Here is an 18,942-nt window from a genome sequence, read left to right on the forward strand (position 1 = left end):
ACACCCTCCACCCCCCCCACATGCCCACCCCACATACACCCTTCATCCCTACGCATACACCCCACACCCTTCTTCCCACATACACCCAGCCCCATACCTCCCTCCACTTCCCCATGTCCCACAATATACAAGAGTAAGACTTTATTTTAAGCTATTATACAATTGCCTCTAAATACACTACTCAAAAAACCTAAATGAGGACAAAAATTATTTTCTGAAATAAAATTAAAATATATTATAGTAGCTGTTTGATTTGTGTATATGATTTCTTTTTAATCTATAACTTGACAAAACAGTATCCAAAACCTGTTAAGTAGCCCTTAGCCAATATTAGTGTCCACCCCTGGATTAACTGGTTCAGAGAGACATAAAATCTCGTAGGTGACAGCTTACTCATTGAAAGCTATGAATGAACTTGTAGAAAATGGGCTGTAAACAGAAGGGTATTTAAATACAGAAGATAAGGGAGGGGGATAAATATGGGTTGGGGGATAAATATGGGTTGAATAGCTCAACAGATAAAAAAAGCAATTCATTCACTGAGGAACATAGTCTTTGTTGAGACCATATATAACACAATCCAGTAAGCACTGTGGATGATTTCTTGTCCCACAGTTTCACATCCAAGGCAATTTTTAAAGTTTTATTAGTTAAGAACAGCTACTGTTAGGTCAGTGGTGAAACGTCCAAGGACGTTAAAGTGTTCTGCCATGAGCAGAATAAAAATGCTTGGCAATCCAATAATATATACATCATCATAATAATCCATATGGGTGCATCTACATGTGAAATCAATGTGCCTGAATAAACTCCAGCACAGTCTGTGCCAGAGTTTATTGCTCCCAGGTGCTACATTTTCGTGTGTGCTGTGCCTGGGACTGCAGCATGTTGAGCTGAGTTGGAGCAGCCACAGTTGGCAGGGGATCTGGAGGGTCTGACCCAGATCAACATACTGCAGAGAGGCTGGCTGGGGCACAAAGGTACTCTAGTATGGGCCTTGCTGGCAGGCAGCCCCTGCACTAAAGCACCCTTGTATCCCAGCCCGCCCCATCAGCATCTACATGTGCATTGCGGCACACTAAATAATGCTGCCACAGGAAAGCACTTGCGTTTTCAAGTACTAACCTATGGCAGTGTTTATTAGTTTACTGTGGCCTACCAGGGCTGCATGTGTAGATGCTAAGACTTTACTGTAGAGCTAATTAAGCAACTTGGCAGTAAATGTCTCATGTAGACACGCCCATAATATTATACCATAGGCATAGCAGCACAGCTCTGTTTCCAGGATAGCACCAGCTCCTGCCATGCCAACTGTGGTGGTGTGAACAGCTACTGCTGCAACAACAGCTGCTTTTGTGCCCCCCTCCAAAGGTGGTGCCTATGCTTGTGCCCTGGATGCCCCTCTTCATGTGTACTACTATATTATACCTGGCAATCCATAAGTGACCACTGTTTTCTACAAGTCCATTCATAGCATCTGACAAAGTAGGCTGTCACCTATGGGAGCTCATACTTCTCCGAAGCAGTTTGTCTTTAAGGTGCTACCCTGCCCTGTCATCTGCCTGACTTCATGCTAATACCAATAATCACTTCTCTCTTACATATATATATATATATATATATATATATAAAAAAAGCTCACAACTATTACAGAATGAGTATTTTGATGCTTTGTCATTTGGTACTCCTATTTATTGGTTGAACCACACATGCTAATTTTGGGCCCAGTTCTGTTCTGGATACATGGGTACAAAGCTTGGCTTCCAGAAGAATCATCTAGGTAAACCAAGAGCAGAGTTTGGGCAATTGCTGTACATAGCTGTATTTTTCTATTATCATTCTGACATATACATTGGGTCTCAATATATATGGATAAATTCCCTTTTTTATGTAGTTCAGTTGAAGTCAGAGACATAATGTATCAGCAGAACTATAACTTTTACATTTTTATAGCTGTGATGCAATGTATTTTACATGTAGAGATGTATATACAGTTAACATATTTTACATATGCATATATATTTATCTATATGTCTGTATTAAATGTCCATGCATGTGCAATTGTCACTTGTCCTTAATTAGTTCCCTGGCTTCAGAATAGGATACAGTTGTAGTTTTTCACATGCTACTATGGGTTAACTGTTGGCAAATGTGACTGTTTAATAGCAACTGTACTTAAATTTACCAAAATATATTTACTGGGTGCAGCAAAAAAAAGTCTACTACCTAAGCAAGGAAATCCCATTTTTTCGTTAATTTTCTTGACATTTCTTGATGTTACCTAGACATTCTCACGGTAACATCATAGCTTTGAATTACATTGTTAAAAATGTAAGCATTCTTAACAGCATTTACAGCACTTTATCCAATAGAGTGCAAATGAAATATGTTTATCTGAATGATGATTGGTTTGCAACTTTAGAGTTAAATGATCCAATAAGCACGGAGTTAATTTTAATTTGCATACTGACATTCTATTGGCGCACGTGCTACATAAGAGGGTTTTATATTTTTGTCACACTTTAAGAAGCAACTAATGATCCACAGAGAATTTGGGAAACCATTCTGTTTACATTCCATCCCATTTACATGTCTTATATTTGCATGCAAAGAGGGTCTTTGTTTCCTTAGGGTTTATCAGTTCCTGCTATTTATTCCCCACTAGTAATTGTAGTCTTCTTTGACACCAGTCTCATTTCCACACAGCAAACAGCTTTACGAAGTATAAATAAAGTGCTAGCATTACCTGGCAATTTTGTCTGTGCAAGACATTGTGATTAGCTGTTCTCCCAGCAACACACCATCCCATGTCTGAACTGTATTATGACGTCGGACTGGGATGGTTCCTTCTCCAGACTCAATTTTTGTTCGTAGATGTCCACGGTACTTTCTTACTATGTGTTTGCTACTGTTCACTGAGAAAAAAAAGGGACAATAAAAAGACAATAATTAATGTTTGCACAGTTACCTCCTGAGGTGAATAAAAGTGTTTGTGATACCCTACCTTGCACTATGGCACAAAAACTGGTGCCTTTGAAATTAAATGGGAAATTGGCTGCAGCCCACAAAAGCAGCACAATGGATATTTTCATTCGGCACTCCCTACTGTTCAAGTAAATCAATGTATTTTTTACTACAAAAATTGAGCTCATGTTAACATTCTCTACCTCTTTAAAAACAGAGAGGTTTTTTTAAGTATCTAATCAGAGCGTTGTACAGTGCTGTTGTCATATCTTATAAGCTAAACAGGATTAGGTCAGGTCAGTACTTGGTTAGGTAGACCTCCAAAGTACTTTCAGGAAGCAGTGTGGGTCATTTAGGAGGTGAGTTTTTTTTCTTTCTGACTCAGTACTGAACCAGTGCCCCAGCGTGACATTTGTTACACTGCCATTGGAGCTCATATACTGCAAGGTCCTGGCATCTTGTTGTCTCTAAAAATTCCCAAGAGTAGAGATTTAAACCTGGTCTCTTGTCCAAGTGCAATCTTAGTAGATATATTCTGCTGGCCTAAATTCCACCAGAATCAACCTTGGCTAAGGTATGCTAAGTTCTTGCGTGAGGTTGACATATGCTGTTAAACTTGTGCTATGTTCCAACCCATTTCAGTAATGGGCAAAATGGGTCCTAGCTGTTGCTTTTGCAAAAGACAGTAACACTTGTACTGCATCTGCATCCATTTGGATGAAAGGCACTATATAAATGCAAGTTCATGATCAAAGTCATCCTTATCATATGGATATGGCCAATTTATGCATGGGTGGGACAGAAGGAAAACTGACTTTGAAAATAAATGCTGGCAGTAACCCTGTGCTATGGATTTAGCCCTTCTGCCTGTGTGGAAGAGAGTTAAGCAATGCCCAAATGCTATTCTTGCTGCCTGTATGTCCATGAAAAGTAGGTTGTGGTAGACATGGTGGACTATGATTTTTCCAGAGGCTAGCGGTAATTCCCCAATGCCAGTGCATCCTGTGGGTGCTTTAACCTCTCTGTGGGCCCCCTTTGTGACTGGGGAACTTTCCTTGAAGTTGCTCTTTTGTAAGAATGCAAGAAGCCAAAAGGTCCCCAAAGTTCATGCATGTATCTCTACAAAAGGGACCCAGTGGCTCTGTGGGATTTGGGTTCTGACTTGGTGCTTGTTTCACAGTGGGGGTCATGCAGTCCATCTAGAGAGTTTATGAGAACTAGGGAGTCCTCCCTTCAGCACCTTGGCTCAGTTTTCCTATGCAAGTGAATGATTGCTCTCTTTGCTTTATTATCTTCATATCTTCCCTTTCCCCCCACTCTCTTAGTAGAACAGACTCAATTCCATGGACAAGTACAGAAACAGGATAACATCTCAGAGCAGGCTGTCTCTATAGAAATGTTCCAGAAGGCTTCACTAGAGGACATATTTCATGAGGTACAGCCTTTCCTTTATTTCCTCTAATGCCAGCAACGCAGGAAGAGAACAGAAAATAGAAAAAGGCCACCTTGAACTTTCAGTGCAAAGAGATTGTTGTTCAACAGCCTTGACTTTTGCCCAGGGTTTCAATACTTCACCTGCAGCTTTATTTTTATAGGATCCCATCCTTCGGGTAGATCTAGAGGTTTGTTTTTCTGAATGTGACAAAAACCCTCAACAGGTTACAGGTCTGCATGGATTTTGTGCATATCACACTAGGAAAACAAATCAATGGGCTGATCAAGCCATAGGCACAGAGCAACTGGCTTGTGTGCATTCCTGAGCCATGCTCTGCACCCCCCTGTCATCTTCCAGTTTGCTTTATTACGGTGTATCCTATGCTGTTACCTCTAGTTGAAGCAATTGATTGACTTTGGCTAGTGTCAGTGAATTGTTTGCAGAAAAGCAATGGAAAAATAAATCACTTCACAACATTGGGATTAGCGAGCACAGCAAACACATGCAGAACAGCAATTTCAGCTGTGACCTGCCAGCAGCTATGAGTCTCCTCTGAACGTTTGTTCTTCACTTTCTCCTTATTCTTTTAAATACATTATTGATTTTTCAAGAATGGGCTCCATTATGCCTTAAATGTTCTAGACTCTCTCAGGATCTGTCTATACTATTTCTACAACTGTGCTCCTACAGCAAGGGAGAACATCACCTTTTTTTTGTCATTAGACAATAAATTGATGGGGAGGTCAGAAAAAGACAAAGCCTGTAGAACCACTGCTCCCCAGCAAACACAACTGGAAGCTGAATTGAAGGATATCACAAGGTTTAGCCCCTATAGACTGTGTTCTGGATATTTATATGGAGAGCAGCTAGAGTTACAGAGAGGTGGTCAACACAAAATGTGGCATTTCAGAGGGACTTAGGAGACCCTAGCTATATTTCTGTCTCAGAAACCGGCTTGCTGGTTGACTTTAGGCCTCATTTCGCCTCCATGTGTCTCAATGTCTTGATATGTAAAATGAAGAGCGCTTTGAGATGTACTGCCACAAGCTCTTTATAGGAGAGAGGAACCTGCAGGATTCTACCTCAGTTCCACTTTCACTGTGCCTCTCCACCTTCGCCATATTTAAAATATCCTTTTTTTTCTTGGCCTTTCTCTCCTCATCAGCCCTTCTTTTCTCCACATTCCGCTTAGTCTCACCAATTCCATTTCCTGCAGAGATCCTCTCCTTTTACATCCATTGCATTCTTTTCTCACTCTCATTTTCAGGAATTCACCAAGTTGCTTCTACCTTTCAAAGCCTGAAAGGTAGCAACATGGAGAGAGAGGGGGCTGCAAGCACCCAAAGTATTGCATGACAAGTTGGCTATTTTGTCAACTCTATGGCTTTGGTTAGCTAAATATATATTACATAGCAAGGAACAAAGCATTATGCCATGAGATGGTAGGAGAGATGAGTAGTTGAGGGGAAGAGATCTAGTGGAAGAGATCTAGTTGAGTGGAAAGTAGTTCCATACCAATTCCAAATTGATATGGCCCAAAATACCCAGGCATAAAATCCACATCTATCTTGTCACTAGGCTGGCATCTTACATATAGTCCCTGAGCCAAAAGGGCCAGGGATTCAGATGCCACCCAAAAAGCTGGCTTGATCATAGTCAAAATAAGGCTTCATATACCATGTTCACATGACTTGGAAGAATTCTCCTGTGTTTCTATTCCTGCTAGAAAAATTTATCAAGAGATGTGTGAACAGATATTTGAAAGCTGAGTGCTTGAAGAGCAAAGAGCCTGCAGTGCTGATTCTGTACAGCCAAGGTCTCCTATACACCTTTTTCAATGTGCTCTGCAGACTTTCTCAGTCTGCCTAAAGATAGATGGCAGCAGGCCACAGGGCAGCCCTGATTGGCTGACCCAGACTGCTTAGGGTCAGCTTGTGTTTCCTTGCAGCACAATATGGGGATTATGAAGAGGGCATATTCTGATGCCTGCCCAGTTGCAGCAGTAGAGTCCAGGCTGAGTGGCACACTGTTTCCCAGGTGGGTGAGAGAAAGGGAGCAACATGCCCTGGGATGCTGGAGCACTATGCTGTGGCATGTCAGAAGGAAATATGTACAAACATTCACTTACCCATGTTGTTCCCAGTTTATTTTTTTTCTGCAGCAGCCATTTTTGCTCTGGGAGAAAAATCCCGAACATTTCTATACATGTGGTTTAAAGGAGAGACTCTCCCAGAAGAAACTGAATGTCTATATGTCACCTAAGACAACAGCTGTCAGACAGTTTTAGAACTAAAAACAGCTCAGCGCTTTGGAGGTTTCAGAAGTGTTTAGAAAAGGTGGGTTTTGTTCCTTATTAAAGTTCATAATTGTTCACTTTTGCCATTCCCAATTCTCTTCAGGGTGAAATTCTATGAAATTGGACATTATGGCCTTTCAGCTTGAAAGGAAGTACCAGAAATTTAGCAACAAAGATTCTCATAGAGTCTAGCAATTGTATGAAATTGCACAGGTCATCTCGTATATGAACTGACTCCAATTGTCAAACTTTGCTCCTCTTAATGTGTGTTCTACCTAGGGTGAAGTAGTGCAAACTGAATTAATTGACAGGATTCATACAGCTATTGCCATTGTACACTCACCCCAGGCTACATTTCCAGAGCATTGATAAGGGGTGTTAGGTGCTCAGCTGCTCTTAAATGTAATGGATAGTGTGCAACTAATACTCTGTGCAGGGCTGCACATTGCAAGATGTTCATGCCGTCAGGACAGATGAGCACTTTTTATGAAAATACCTTCCTTAAACATTTATTTTTAAAAATAATGTTGTACTACAGTCTGTAGTCCTGAACATTTTGATCATTGTCAAAGTCTGTATTCAGCTCTGAACCTGGAACATGAACTCCTTCTTAGTTCATATTATATCGTTAAGGAATGTGTGCAAATATGAATACCAAGTGAAAAATAAATGATGATAAACAGTGTGTACTGTACTTTAAAGATTTGGGTTGACTCTCAAGTATAAACTGCTTGGTAGTATAGTAGTGAGAGTGAGACCCTCTTACTGGAACAGTCTTTGCCATCGATCACTTAAAAATAAAATCTCCAAGATACATTTATTTATGTACCTTGAAGTCCCATGCCCCTGTCTACTGCTGTTTTCTTGTTCAGTATGATCAAAGCATCAGTGACTCTGAGTACTTCTGATCTTTGCTGTGCTGGTTCTCCAACTGCTTAATCTCAACTAATTGCAGCGGGGGAGAAGGAATCTGAGGCTGCCACTTCAACCAGAACAAAATGTCAATTCACAACAAAATTAGAGAGGATGAATTGCAGAATGATTTGGAGTGGATTTATGTGTGCTAGACTCCAAGTCAGAAATCACACTTGATAATTTTGGAGATGAAAAGGTGCAGGAGTATTAATGACCACATGATAAATACATATTGTCAGCCCACATGGAGCACTGCATTCTAAAATCTATGGGCAGCACTTCTTACCTGTTTCCAGGGACATAAGAAAACTGAGATCTGGTTAAAAAAACCCCTAAACCCCATGCTTGTATTTACCTGAAGAGTAGAAAGAAATGGACAGTGATTAAACAGAATCACACAAGTAAGGATCTGTCTGAAATTCACACGTGACTGCCTCCAAGGTTCATTTTCTAGTTCCTTGCTTCACTGGAGGCAATTCTTTCCCGAGGAAGGGAGGGAAATTAAAGCCTAGCTTGCATTTCTGGGTGCTATACTCTATTTATCAACATGGGTTTTAAAGCTTCCTTGCAGCTGTTAGAAGCAAAGGTATGGAAAAAGTAGTGCTTGCATATGAATGATTGCAGTTCAAAAGTAATTAGAAATAAACTTAAGGCCAAGTTCTATCATTTCCTCCTCATTTTGTATGGTACTTGGATATGTGAGCAAAGTCCATGATTTAAATACTGTGTCTACTCAAATCCAAGGTGCTTTTAAATTTAAGATACCCCCCATTAGATTCTATTCAAGACATACGATAAATTTGGTATAATTGTCTATGTATAGAAACTAGTTAGTGGAAGGTTGTCTTAAATTCATCCCTGTACTACTGTGGTAGAGAAACCAACAGCAGGAGATGAGGGGATAAGGGGCCAGGTCCCCAATCCCTTGCTTCCCTGGCCTTTGTCTCCCTATGCCGGTACCTGACCCCTGCTCCCCACTCTTTGGCTCCCAAGTCTGCATTTATCCCCCTGCCACCTGCCTCCCCTATCCCAAACTTCCCCTACAGCCTGCCTCTCCTACCCCCTGCTCCTCCATACAGTCTGCTCTCCCACCCCTGCTCCTACCTGTTTCTGTCCACCTCCACCATTTGGGGCTTTGCTCTTTCAGGGCATTCAGGAGAGGCAGCCTTGACTCAGCCCCAGGCCAGCCCAGCCAGGGAGTGTCCAGCTGGGCTGGGTCAGGGCTGGAGAGACTGGAACTGGAGCAGAAGGCAAGGAGAAAGGGGGCAGTGGGATGGGGGGAGCAGGGGATGGCTGAGGCAGGGACTGGTGGGGGGAAAGCACAGGCATGGGGGAGATGCTGTGGGTTGCCTACCCTCACCCTGTGGCCTCCCTCATGTTTCCCCCAGCTGCCTGCCTCAAGTGGGCTGTACTTGATGATGGAGGAGAAAAAATCTTGGATTTGAGTAACATTTGGTATGTGCACGGATGGGAAATTATGACTCTTGGCATTTGTCTGTAATATGATCTGTAATTAACCCAATTAATATTTGAAAAGCTCTTTGGAGCCTTCAGGTTAAAAATGGTGCTGAATATAAGCATACGGTATTGGTTCAGTATTATTATTTGCAATATTATTAGGGTGGGGTGACAAGTACTGATTGCAATGAGTGTGTATGCCTGCCCTGTGTTTCAGATAGGGTCAGATGGTCTTGGTCATATCATGTGTTAGACTGGCATATTGCAAGGCTTAAAAGCATAATTTTTCAAAAGCAATTATGTTTTGATGCCCCAGTTTTTATTTGCCCAGTCTGAGGCAACCCAGAGAGTGCCAGATGTAGTGGTTGGGGACTCAGCCTCAAACGGGGCATTCACAAAAGCTGGTACCTTGATTCACTTGTCTTTTTGAAAATATAAGATAAAGGCCTCATTACAACCTGATGAAAAATCATGGAGTCATCAGGATAATTCCCAAAGTCAGTGTAAGTGTTTATTAAATCTTTGTCTAAGTCTGGATCCAGGTAAAGTTTGGGACACGAACTGATCTTTAGCTCTTATGGATGCCATTATTGAACACTGCATTTGAATGTAAATTCTGAACAAAGAAATAGTTGATGCTGTTTTGGGTGCTTTATAGTAAAGTTAACACTTTTTACTTTATTTCTACTTTGCTGTGTCTTTCCTGGCTGAAAATCTCTTTCAAGGTGCTAATTTGGCATCTCTTGACTTGATTTGCAGTGCTACCTGAAGAATATTACCTTTCTCTCCCACTCTCACTCTACTTCAGGTTTAAGAAGGCATCTTTTTCTTTATCCATAATTTTTGATGATCAATAGTTTCCGGTGATATGAAGCAGTGGGAATTTGTTCATTTTAGTTCCTTGATATATGACTTTCAGTCCATCACATACACAGAAAATGTAATAGGAAAAGTTTGAAGGACTGGATTAGTAGGAAATAAGCATCCAGAAGGTCAGAATAGGAAACTATTGCACAATTTGTCCTCATCTGTTTTAAATTGTCCACTAATGAATTGTGTTTTTGTCTTATCTTGATAGGTATGCTCTGTTAACTGTATGAGATGTTAAGGACTGATAGCCAATAATGAGAACACATTAGCCTTGGCTCTGTTCTGCTTAAAGGTCTTAATTTAATTACACCAAAAAATGTCTGCACAGTAAGTGCATGGAAGCCAGGACCTCATTTCTGGTCAGGAGCTGAACCTACTTGGTATGGCCCTTTCTTCACATTTGTAGTAGAATATAAAATTGTGTAAAATGCTCTATCTAATTGGTGTTTATTTAGAGTAAATTTATGGCGCTCTCTACTAAAGCTAGAGTACCTTAGGCTAATTAATAGGGCTTCTTGTGCTTTCTGAACTAGCTTCCACACTATCCACTGTCTTTAATCATACCTTTTCCTCATGGGACAAAAAGAAATGGCTAAAAACACAGGCCCTAAGAAATGTCTGTCATGCCACATGCTTTTTTGCAGTGGCCCCTGGGCTAGCAAGCATGTGCTACTAATTAATTAAAGGTCCCTTTAAACAATCTGTTGCCATCAAAGTCAGAAACAGTTACTGAGCTTGTAAATTATTTCTGTGGGCTCAGAGGAATGACAATTATCATGTTGGGGATAGGAGAGTCACCTACGGATGATGTTTGTAGGCAACACAAATGTTTGCGTCACCTACAAATATTTGGTTTTTTTTTTTAATGCTGAAAACCCAGCTCTGAAAGAGAATTGTATTAGCACATCTAAGCAGAAATCACAAGATTTATCAGAAAAATTAAGATTCTGTGCATGTGGCTTGGAGATAGCAATCAAGGAGAATGCAACTTGAAGGTTTCAAGATTATTATTTTTAATTACTAATTGCTCTTCTCATCTAAAATTAGATGTGCAGCACCATCACTTTGGAAGTACAGCAGCCCCTGCTGAGCCAAGCACACAAACCTGGCACAAAAGGCTCTGTGGGAGCTGCAAAATTCTGTCTGCCATTTAGGATTCATGCCTCTCAAGGAGCAAAGCCTTTGTGAGATTAGCTGCTGGTCACAAAAGCATATTAAGACAATCGCCACTGATGATCAATTAAATCCTTTTAACAGCTTGCAGGCAGCTGCTGGGATGAAGTTTTTAGGCAGAACGAATCCAGAAGGATGACCAGTGGCTGATGTGTCCAAGGTCAGTGGGAGCCTTAGGCTCAGCAAAGTCCTAATTCCAGCATGGTCTTTTATATGGTTCTCTTGTGAAAAGGGTTTCAACCATAGCGTAGTTTCTCACCTACAATACAATCCTGAATAAAATATCTCCCATAGTTTTGAAAGGCAGAATGAAGGAAAAAAGATTTTTCCTTGAAAGCCTCGGGAAGGAGGTGGGGAGGGAGAGGAAAGAGACAGTGTCCACAGCCAGCAGCGAGGGAGCCCTGCATGCAGCAGGGGAAGCTTTACTTTCACTTCACCCTGGCAGAGGCGTAAGCAGGCAGAAACTGCTGTTACCGTATTACTCAATTATAATGTGCAAAGCCAGTAGCTGGATTTTGGAAAGAAAATGTGTGTTGTGTGAGAGAAAATGTAATTAAAAAAAAAAAGAAACTTTTTATGGAAAACTGCCACAGATATCAAAACTGTCCATTTCTTCTGACATTCTTCCAAACATTTTTTCATCAAAATCACTATGGATATTTTTTATTTATTAAAATGCTCATTTTGATGAAGCCTTTTTTTTTTTTTTTTAAGGAAAAAGTTTGGAATGACATTTGTTTTCTTATATTCAAAATAACCACTCACAGGAAAAACTAGGAAATGGAAGCAACACAGACATTGTTCACGACACCATTTCCCGGTTTTTAACACGTTCTAGTTTTCTGTGACTGCATTTCAGCAGCCTACAGGTTTCATGGGCATCTTTATAATCTAATATGGCACTTCCTAGCTCAACCACAAGTTTATAGGGATCATTACAAGAATTGCTGGGTGAAATTTTCTGTTATACAGATATTCGGGGTAGATAAACATAACTTTACCCTTTAAAAAACTATGAAGTATTACTACGTGGGACTATAAATACCCACAACTTATCATCAGCAGAATTCTGTTATGAGCATCTTTAAAAAAGATGCTGCCAGAAAGGCTAGGGTTGCCGTATTTCCAGGATCAAAAAGGAGGACACCTGTGGGGAGGGGGGGTTTGCCTGTGCCCTGCCTCTGCCCCTCACTCCTAAGCCCCTGCCCCTCCAGCCATGCCCATACCCCTCACACTCCACCCACAGCCCCTGCCCCTCCCAGCACTGCCGGTGCCCCTCACTCCCAACCCGCAACCCCCTGCTCCCCACCAGCCCTGCTGCCCGTTCAGCTCCCACATGTGCTTACACGCATACTATTACCTGGAAACAGCTTGGTGGGGCCCGGATGCAGAGCATGTGACCCCCCAACAGCCAATCACCTTGCCTGCTTCTCCCAGCCCCAAGCATGCAAGCTGTTTGTGCCTGGGAAACCAGAGCAAAAACCTGGACATTTGCTCACATTTTAAAAACCTGCCCGGACATGAGGACACAAAAGAGGACATGTCTGGTAAACCCGGACGTACGGTAACCCTACGAAAGGCAACTTTTACACCTACTCTATGATATGGAACTGAAGCCTAACAAACAGGTTTTGTGCTCTGAGCACTAGCCCGGAGCAACGGTGATGGTGAGGCTCCTGACTGTGGCAGTGGCCAGGCCTACCGGCAATCACAAATCTTGTGCCTTCTCTAAGTTGTGTCTGGGACTGGTGCTCAACTTGCCCACCTTGACTGCCTATACATGTGCTTGAGGTTGAGGGCAGGGGGAATGCTTTAACTAGAACAGTTCCTGGAGAGATGCTCTAATTCAAATGGCTCCCTGCCATGTGTATTAAGCCCCTGTGCATTTTGAAATGGCCATGGGATGTGGTATATCATTAGGTACCTAAATGCCTTCAAAAAGCTGTAGCTGTGACTCCCTTTGTGGTAGGAGCCAAGATAAATTAGATCCAAACTAAGGAGAACATTTTTGCTATCTAGCCATTTGCTTGATTATTTTCTGACCTCCTGTCCTCAAAATGCATTCATTGGGTACAAAGGCCATGCATCTTGCTTTCTGACTCTAACAGGACACATGGATCCTGGAGGGGAGGAAGAGTTCTTTGTCATGGTGTTTGCATGCTTCTAATCCTCTCCGTAGGAGGTCCCAGGGGAGCTCGCAAATAACTGCTCTCTGCAGCAGCCAGGCTCTAGGACAAATAGCTTGTCTGGGCGAAAATTCCTACCACTATTCTGCCAATTCCTCAGCCGTGGCCTTTTGCTGATTAATGTAGCCTTTACATTGCATCTGAATATTGCTTCTCAATGTAATGTTTTACAGAACAGTGATACCTAGTAACAAAGCAGAATCAATAAATACAGTGCAATTCCCTTTGGTGATTCAAGCATTCTGTTAAAATTAGGATCTGATTATAGCTGTGGAAACCTGTTTGCCTCAACCCAGACGAACAGTTTTTGCTTTACATGAAAGCAAAAAAAAGACCCTGAGGCTATAGTCAAATGCTGATATGGAGGAATCATAAAATCATAGATAATTAGAGATATAAGGGACCTCAGGAAATCATCTAGTCCACCCCCCCTCCCCCGATTCAAAGCAGGGGCTGCCCCTAACATCTAATCCCAGAGAAGGCTTTGTCTAGCCAGGTCTTCAAAACCTCCACGGATGGAGATTCCACCACCTCTCTGGGTAACCTGTTCCAGTGCTTTACTACCCTCCTAGTGAGAGGTTTTTCTAATATCTAACATAAACTTCCCTTGCTGTAACTTGAGTTGCTCCTTGGTGTGTTATCTGCCACCACTGAGAGCGGTCTCCAATCCACAGTTCCAACCACACTTGGTTCAAAACATCTTTGTCTTCCACCTCCACCCCAGGCATGCTTCTAAAAGAAATTCTACTTTCTAATGCAGTGATTTAAAAAAAATACCAAACTACCCAAACTTCTGTAGCCAAGACCACTAAATGGAGAGCTGATGAGAAATGAAATGAAACGTTTTTGAAAAAGGGTATGCTGTCAACCCTGAAACATTTCTCAGAGCTGTATCCATTTTGACATGCTTTCTGCCAGGAAGCTGTTTTGAAAGTGAAAGAGATGATCTCTCTCTTTCCCATATCAGGTCATCAGGCCACTGACTTGGGATGTTGGTGATCCAGTCTCAACAAGCCCTCCTCAAAGCAATATATCCTCTTCCTAATACTAGGCCTGTATGCCCTAACCACCAGATAACTTTAGTCCCTGGGCTCATAGGGCATCTATATACCACTTTGGGGAGGGGAGAGGAGGTAATTAGAGCAGCTCTGAGAGCCACTCTAATTAAAGCACCCACAGCATCATATGTGTTCAGTGTCCCACACTTCAAAATGGCAGTGGGGCACTTTAAGCTTGTTCTATGAGCTTTAGTTAAAGTGCCCTTGCCACCATTTTGAAACGCGGCGTTGCTGAGTACACATGATGTGGACGCTGTTGGAGTGTGCTAATTAGCATGCTTTAGCAGACTCGATTAATCACAGCAGATTAACTGAACCTGCTGCAACGCATGCTTCAGAGCAGAGGTCCATCATGCGTATAGGTGCCCATAATTCCCAAAATACTGAGGAGAGGGCAAATACTTCATAGCTCCTGCAGGCCGAGCTCCCTGCACATACCAGAGGCTCCTTGTACTCTTCTATTTGAGGGACTTTCTGCAACTGTTCCAGCCTTCACCATCTGGGCCCCATCATCTCCCCTCTGCCATATGCCAAGGTCTCCCACTCTGTACCCTGGCCAAGTATTTTGTGAACCTTTTATTTCTGTCTCCTTCCATACCAGGCTTCCCCATTTCCCCCTAATGCCAACAAGCTATGTGTACCTCCTAACCAGGGCCCTGATTCACTGCTGTCCACACCAGGCTAAAGGCTATTTTTATATCCTCTTGCATCCTTTCCTCCATGTTTCTCCCTCACCATTATGATTTATCTTCTTTATAGTTGGGAGATATGTCATTCAGGATGGCAACGCTCTAAGCACATGTGTGGAAGATGGACAGAGGTGAGACAGGGATACTCTTATCCTGGGAGTTGGTAGTGGGCATCAACCAGCTCTTTGATCCATAGCTTACAGCGGTGTTTGAAACAGGTAGCAACTGCTCCCTGTCTTCCTCATTTCCTCTCAGATCAACATGGCCCTGCCCACTGCTGCCCGAAACATTCCCTGAAATTTCATAGATTTCATAGACATTTGGGCTAGAAGGGACCCTGGAGGACCATTGAGTCCAGCCGCTTGCCCCAGGGGCAGAAAGTCAGCTGGGGTCATAGGATCCCAGCAAGATAAGCATCCAAATGTGTCTTGAAGGTGTTCAATGTAGGTGCTTGAACCACCTCGGGCAGCGAGGTTTCAGACCTTGGGGGCTCGGACAGTAAAGTTCTTTCTTATGTCCAGCCTGAATTGGTCACAGCGGAGTTTGTGACCGTTCGATCTTGTCATCCCTTGGGGGATGTCATCATGGGAACAGCTGCTTAATGTGATGTTCAAAGGTTTCATGTCATCCAGGGAGACAGAAGCAGAGAAATGCTGAGTATATAACATCCCACAAATGTGGTCAAATAACATCAACTTATACCTGAGCTCAAAGGACTTCCTGGGAGAAGAGGGATGGAAGCATTGCTTTCAGGTCATTTCATTATTACAATTTTTTTTCCCCCAGTGCTCATATATAAGAAATTGGCATGTAAAATACCATAGACAATACAGAGAGTCTCAGGGTTTGGCAAGCAGCTTATACTCCAAAATGTATTTTCACTACCATAAAGAAGCTGTGTAGCTACTTTCTCAAGCTGTCTATACTTGTTTTTGCTTTAGCCTTGGCAGGCCATTTTGGCCTTGGCAGGCTGGCAAGTGCAAGTAGCCTACTACTATTGGTGCAACCAGCATGTAAGACTAGTGCAACTTGCCTACAAGTGCAATGGTCACAAGCTGGCAGAGGGTAGATTCAGGCTAGACATCAGGAGGCGCTACTTCACGGTCAGGATCTGGAACCAACTTCCAAGCAAAGTGGTGCTGGCTCCTACCTTGGGGGTCTTTAAGAGGAGACTGGATGAACCCCTTGTCAGGGTCATTTGACCCCAGCATTCTTTCCTGCCATGGCAGGGGGTCGGACTTGATGATCTGCTCAGGTCCCTTTCGACCCTACTAACTATGAAACTATAACACATTCTTAGCTCTAGTTTACAACAATAATATTTTGCATTTACAGCATGTGGAGCTATGGGAAACTGAGAGTCAGGGTACAGGCATATGAACAAGGGACTGTGAGTGCGTGAACTTGTACCATGTTAGCTACTTTGCAGTAACTTCCTATGACCATGCTCTTCCTGCACTGCATACCAAAAAAGGGCCCTCTGGGGCAAGATACCTAATATCTACCATGGGTTCTGACCCACTCAGACAAATGAGAAATGGGAATATCATGCACTTTCATTCCAGTCCCCTGAGCCATTAGCAGATGGGCATTTGTCAGAATGGAATCGACTTTCCAAATGAGGAGGCTGCTGCTTCAGGTCATGACATGGATATGTACAAGTTCCAGCAGGGCCCCCAGATTTCACTGAATAAAGGCACTGCCAGCAAATCACTGCAGGGCAACTTGAAAGGGACCTACGCCCTTGAGAATAGGTACAGCTACAGCTATAACAGCATCTCACCTTAAAAGGTAACATACAGCTAGTCCAAATTCCCTTACACAGAGTACAATCCAGTCTGCTATGAACTTCAGTTTCTTGCCTTTACCAACTCTAAATCTGGTACCAGTGCTGTGTGTTTCTAGGGAAGTAGTCTCTTGATTGAGGGCCTTTTTCTTCTCTCTGCTCTGAAGAGCTAAACTTTTCCTAGCTGAGACTAGCACAGTCAAAACGAACAGTCCCCATTCTGGGACAGACCACTCAAACAGTAGTTCCGGTCTGTATGGAGGTAGCACATAGATCACCTTCCCGAACCATTTCTGAGACCTTCGGCCAAAACCTAAATACATTGTGCCTCACAAGATAAGCATATTGGTGCCCTGATGTCAAGCTTTGGGGAACTCTTTCCTGATGAGTAGGTGGCAGACAGTGAGGTGCTGGGCCCAGGAGCCCATGAGTTTGTGACTGTCTAATTTTCTGGGGAAAAGGCAGCTTTATTTGACTTCTTTGTGAAGTTAGTGTCAGGCCCTCAGTTTTCCTGAACTAAGGATCACGCTGTGGTTCAGCATGAGTGATATACTCAGGCTGCCAAAAGTCAGGTTGTAACCCCTGATTCCAAGAGGGCGGGGTTGGGTAGTCTGAACTTTTCAAAGCAGCTCAGTTGCTAGGAGGAATGCCAGTAGCCAGAGGCTTGAGTAGTAAAATCACAGCTCTCCCCGCAGGATACAAGAAAGCAGATTTCATATGATTTGCTCTTTCAAAGTGCTCTTCTTTTCCCCACCCCTCTTGAAAAATCCAGTTCACATCACATCCCTAAATTACCTACAAATTCAATGATCCAGCTCATGTGGTAGCATGTGGATCCAGTTTAGATAGGAGCACTGTCGAATGTATGTGCATCAGAGCTCCAGCACAGCTGTAGGTTAATAGACAAGCAGGAGGAAGACCCCATGTGGAGCAGATGCAATGGTGTGTTTCAGACCTAAAGGGAATGTGGGATAAAACAGGAGCTGGGCTATCAAGGAGTCAATGGCACAAGGCAATACAACATGTTAGTAAGAGATAGAAAAGCAGCCCAGGGGATAAGAGTGGAGACAGCCCTGGGGCAGATTCTATCTATCTGTCTCTCTGTCAGTCCACAGAGAGAAAGGGAGGAATGGGGGAAGGGAAGAGAGAAACTATGCTCTGGGAGAAAGATGGACAAAAAGACAACATGTTGCCAGAAAGAGAGTATTTGGAAAGTTGCTAGCTCTATTTTGTAGGCAAAACCTTTCACTTGAAAAGAGGCCAAATCAAAAAAGCCCTGACAGATCAAGGGCTTGATGACTCTGGGCTCTGTGCAGGAGGCACTGATGGGGGAGCAGGGGTGGATTAACATACAGACCTATGTGGCCTGGGCCCAGGGGTCCCTGCCAATCAAGGCCTCCCTGGGAAACATTCAGAGGGGAGGCTAATTGCATGCCTGTGATGAGCCATGACCGGCTGCCTTCCTGCAGGCACCGCAGTGCTGGAGGACACCAGACACCAGAATGAGCATCTAATCAAGTAGCCAGATGAAGTGTGGCCCTGTGATAAGGGTCCTAATCTTGAATTTGGGAAAGCTCCTTCTAAAGGGATGCATGTGCTATTTAATTATGTGCTTGCTCTGTGCCTACTACCTCTTGAACCAGAAGTAACGTTGCTCCCTTAGTACAGCTGTGCACACCTACTGATGAGTTTTGTCTCTCAAATTGTTCTACTGACTTGTGGTACTGTTGACAGTAGGAGGACCTACAATCAGCCCGGACAGGAGCTGGATAACACTGAACACCGCATACCTCAGCAGCTGTCTCTCAAAGAAGGCCAACATCAGCAAAGAGAACCAGGATAGGATCTCATGTGCCAGCTCTGCCTTCAGAAGACTGTATCATCATGTGTTCAATGGTCGTGACATCAGGACTTGAATTAAAACTCTTGACACGGCTCGGAGCACCCCCAGCCAGGTCATAAGGCGCTATAGGGAGTTGGGAGCGGGGCTTAGGGGTCTGGGAGCTCAGGTGGTGTTTTCGTTGATCCTCCCAGTCTCGGGCTATGGGCTGAGGAGGGAGAGGAGCATCCACGCAGTGAACCAAAGACTGCGGAGCTGGTGTCATCGGGAAG

General features: G+C 43.1%; 1 protein-coding gene across 1 annotated transcript in view; it reads right to left on the minus strand.

Annotated features, from left to right (window-relative positions):
• Positions 1-18,942, minus strand: part of ADARB2 (adenosine deaminase, RNA specific B2 (inactive)) — a 170,739-nt gene that overhangs the window by 37,425 nt on the left and 114,372 nt on the right. The window contains exon 6 of the mRNA XM_019530793.1: positions 2,747-2,915. Within this exon, the coding sequence (XP_019386338.1) occupies positions 2,747-2,915 (169 nt within the window). The remainder of the gene's footprint in view (positions 1-2,746; positions 2,916-18,942) is intronic.

The sequence above is a fragment of the Crocodylus porosus genome, unplaced genomic scaffold (genome assembly GCF_001723895.1).
Source record: "Crocodylus porosus isolate Cpor-Errol unplaced genomic scaffold, CroPor_comp1, whole genome shotgun sequence".
NCBI lineage: Eukaryota > Metazoa > Chordata > Crocodylia > Crocodylidae > Crocodylus > Crocodylus porosus.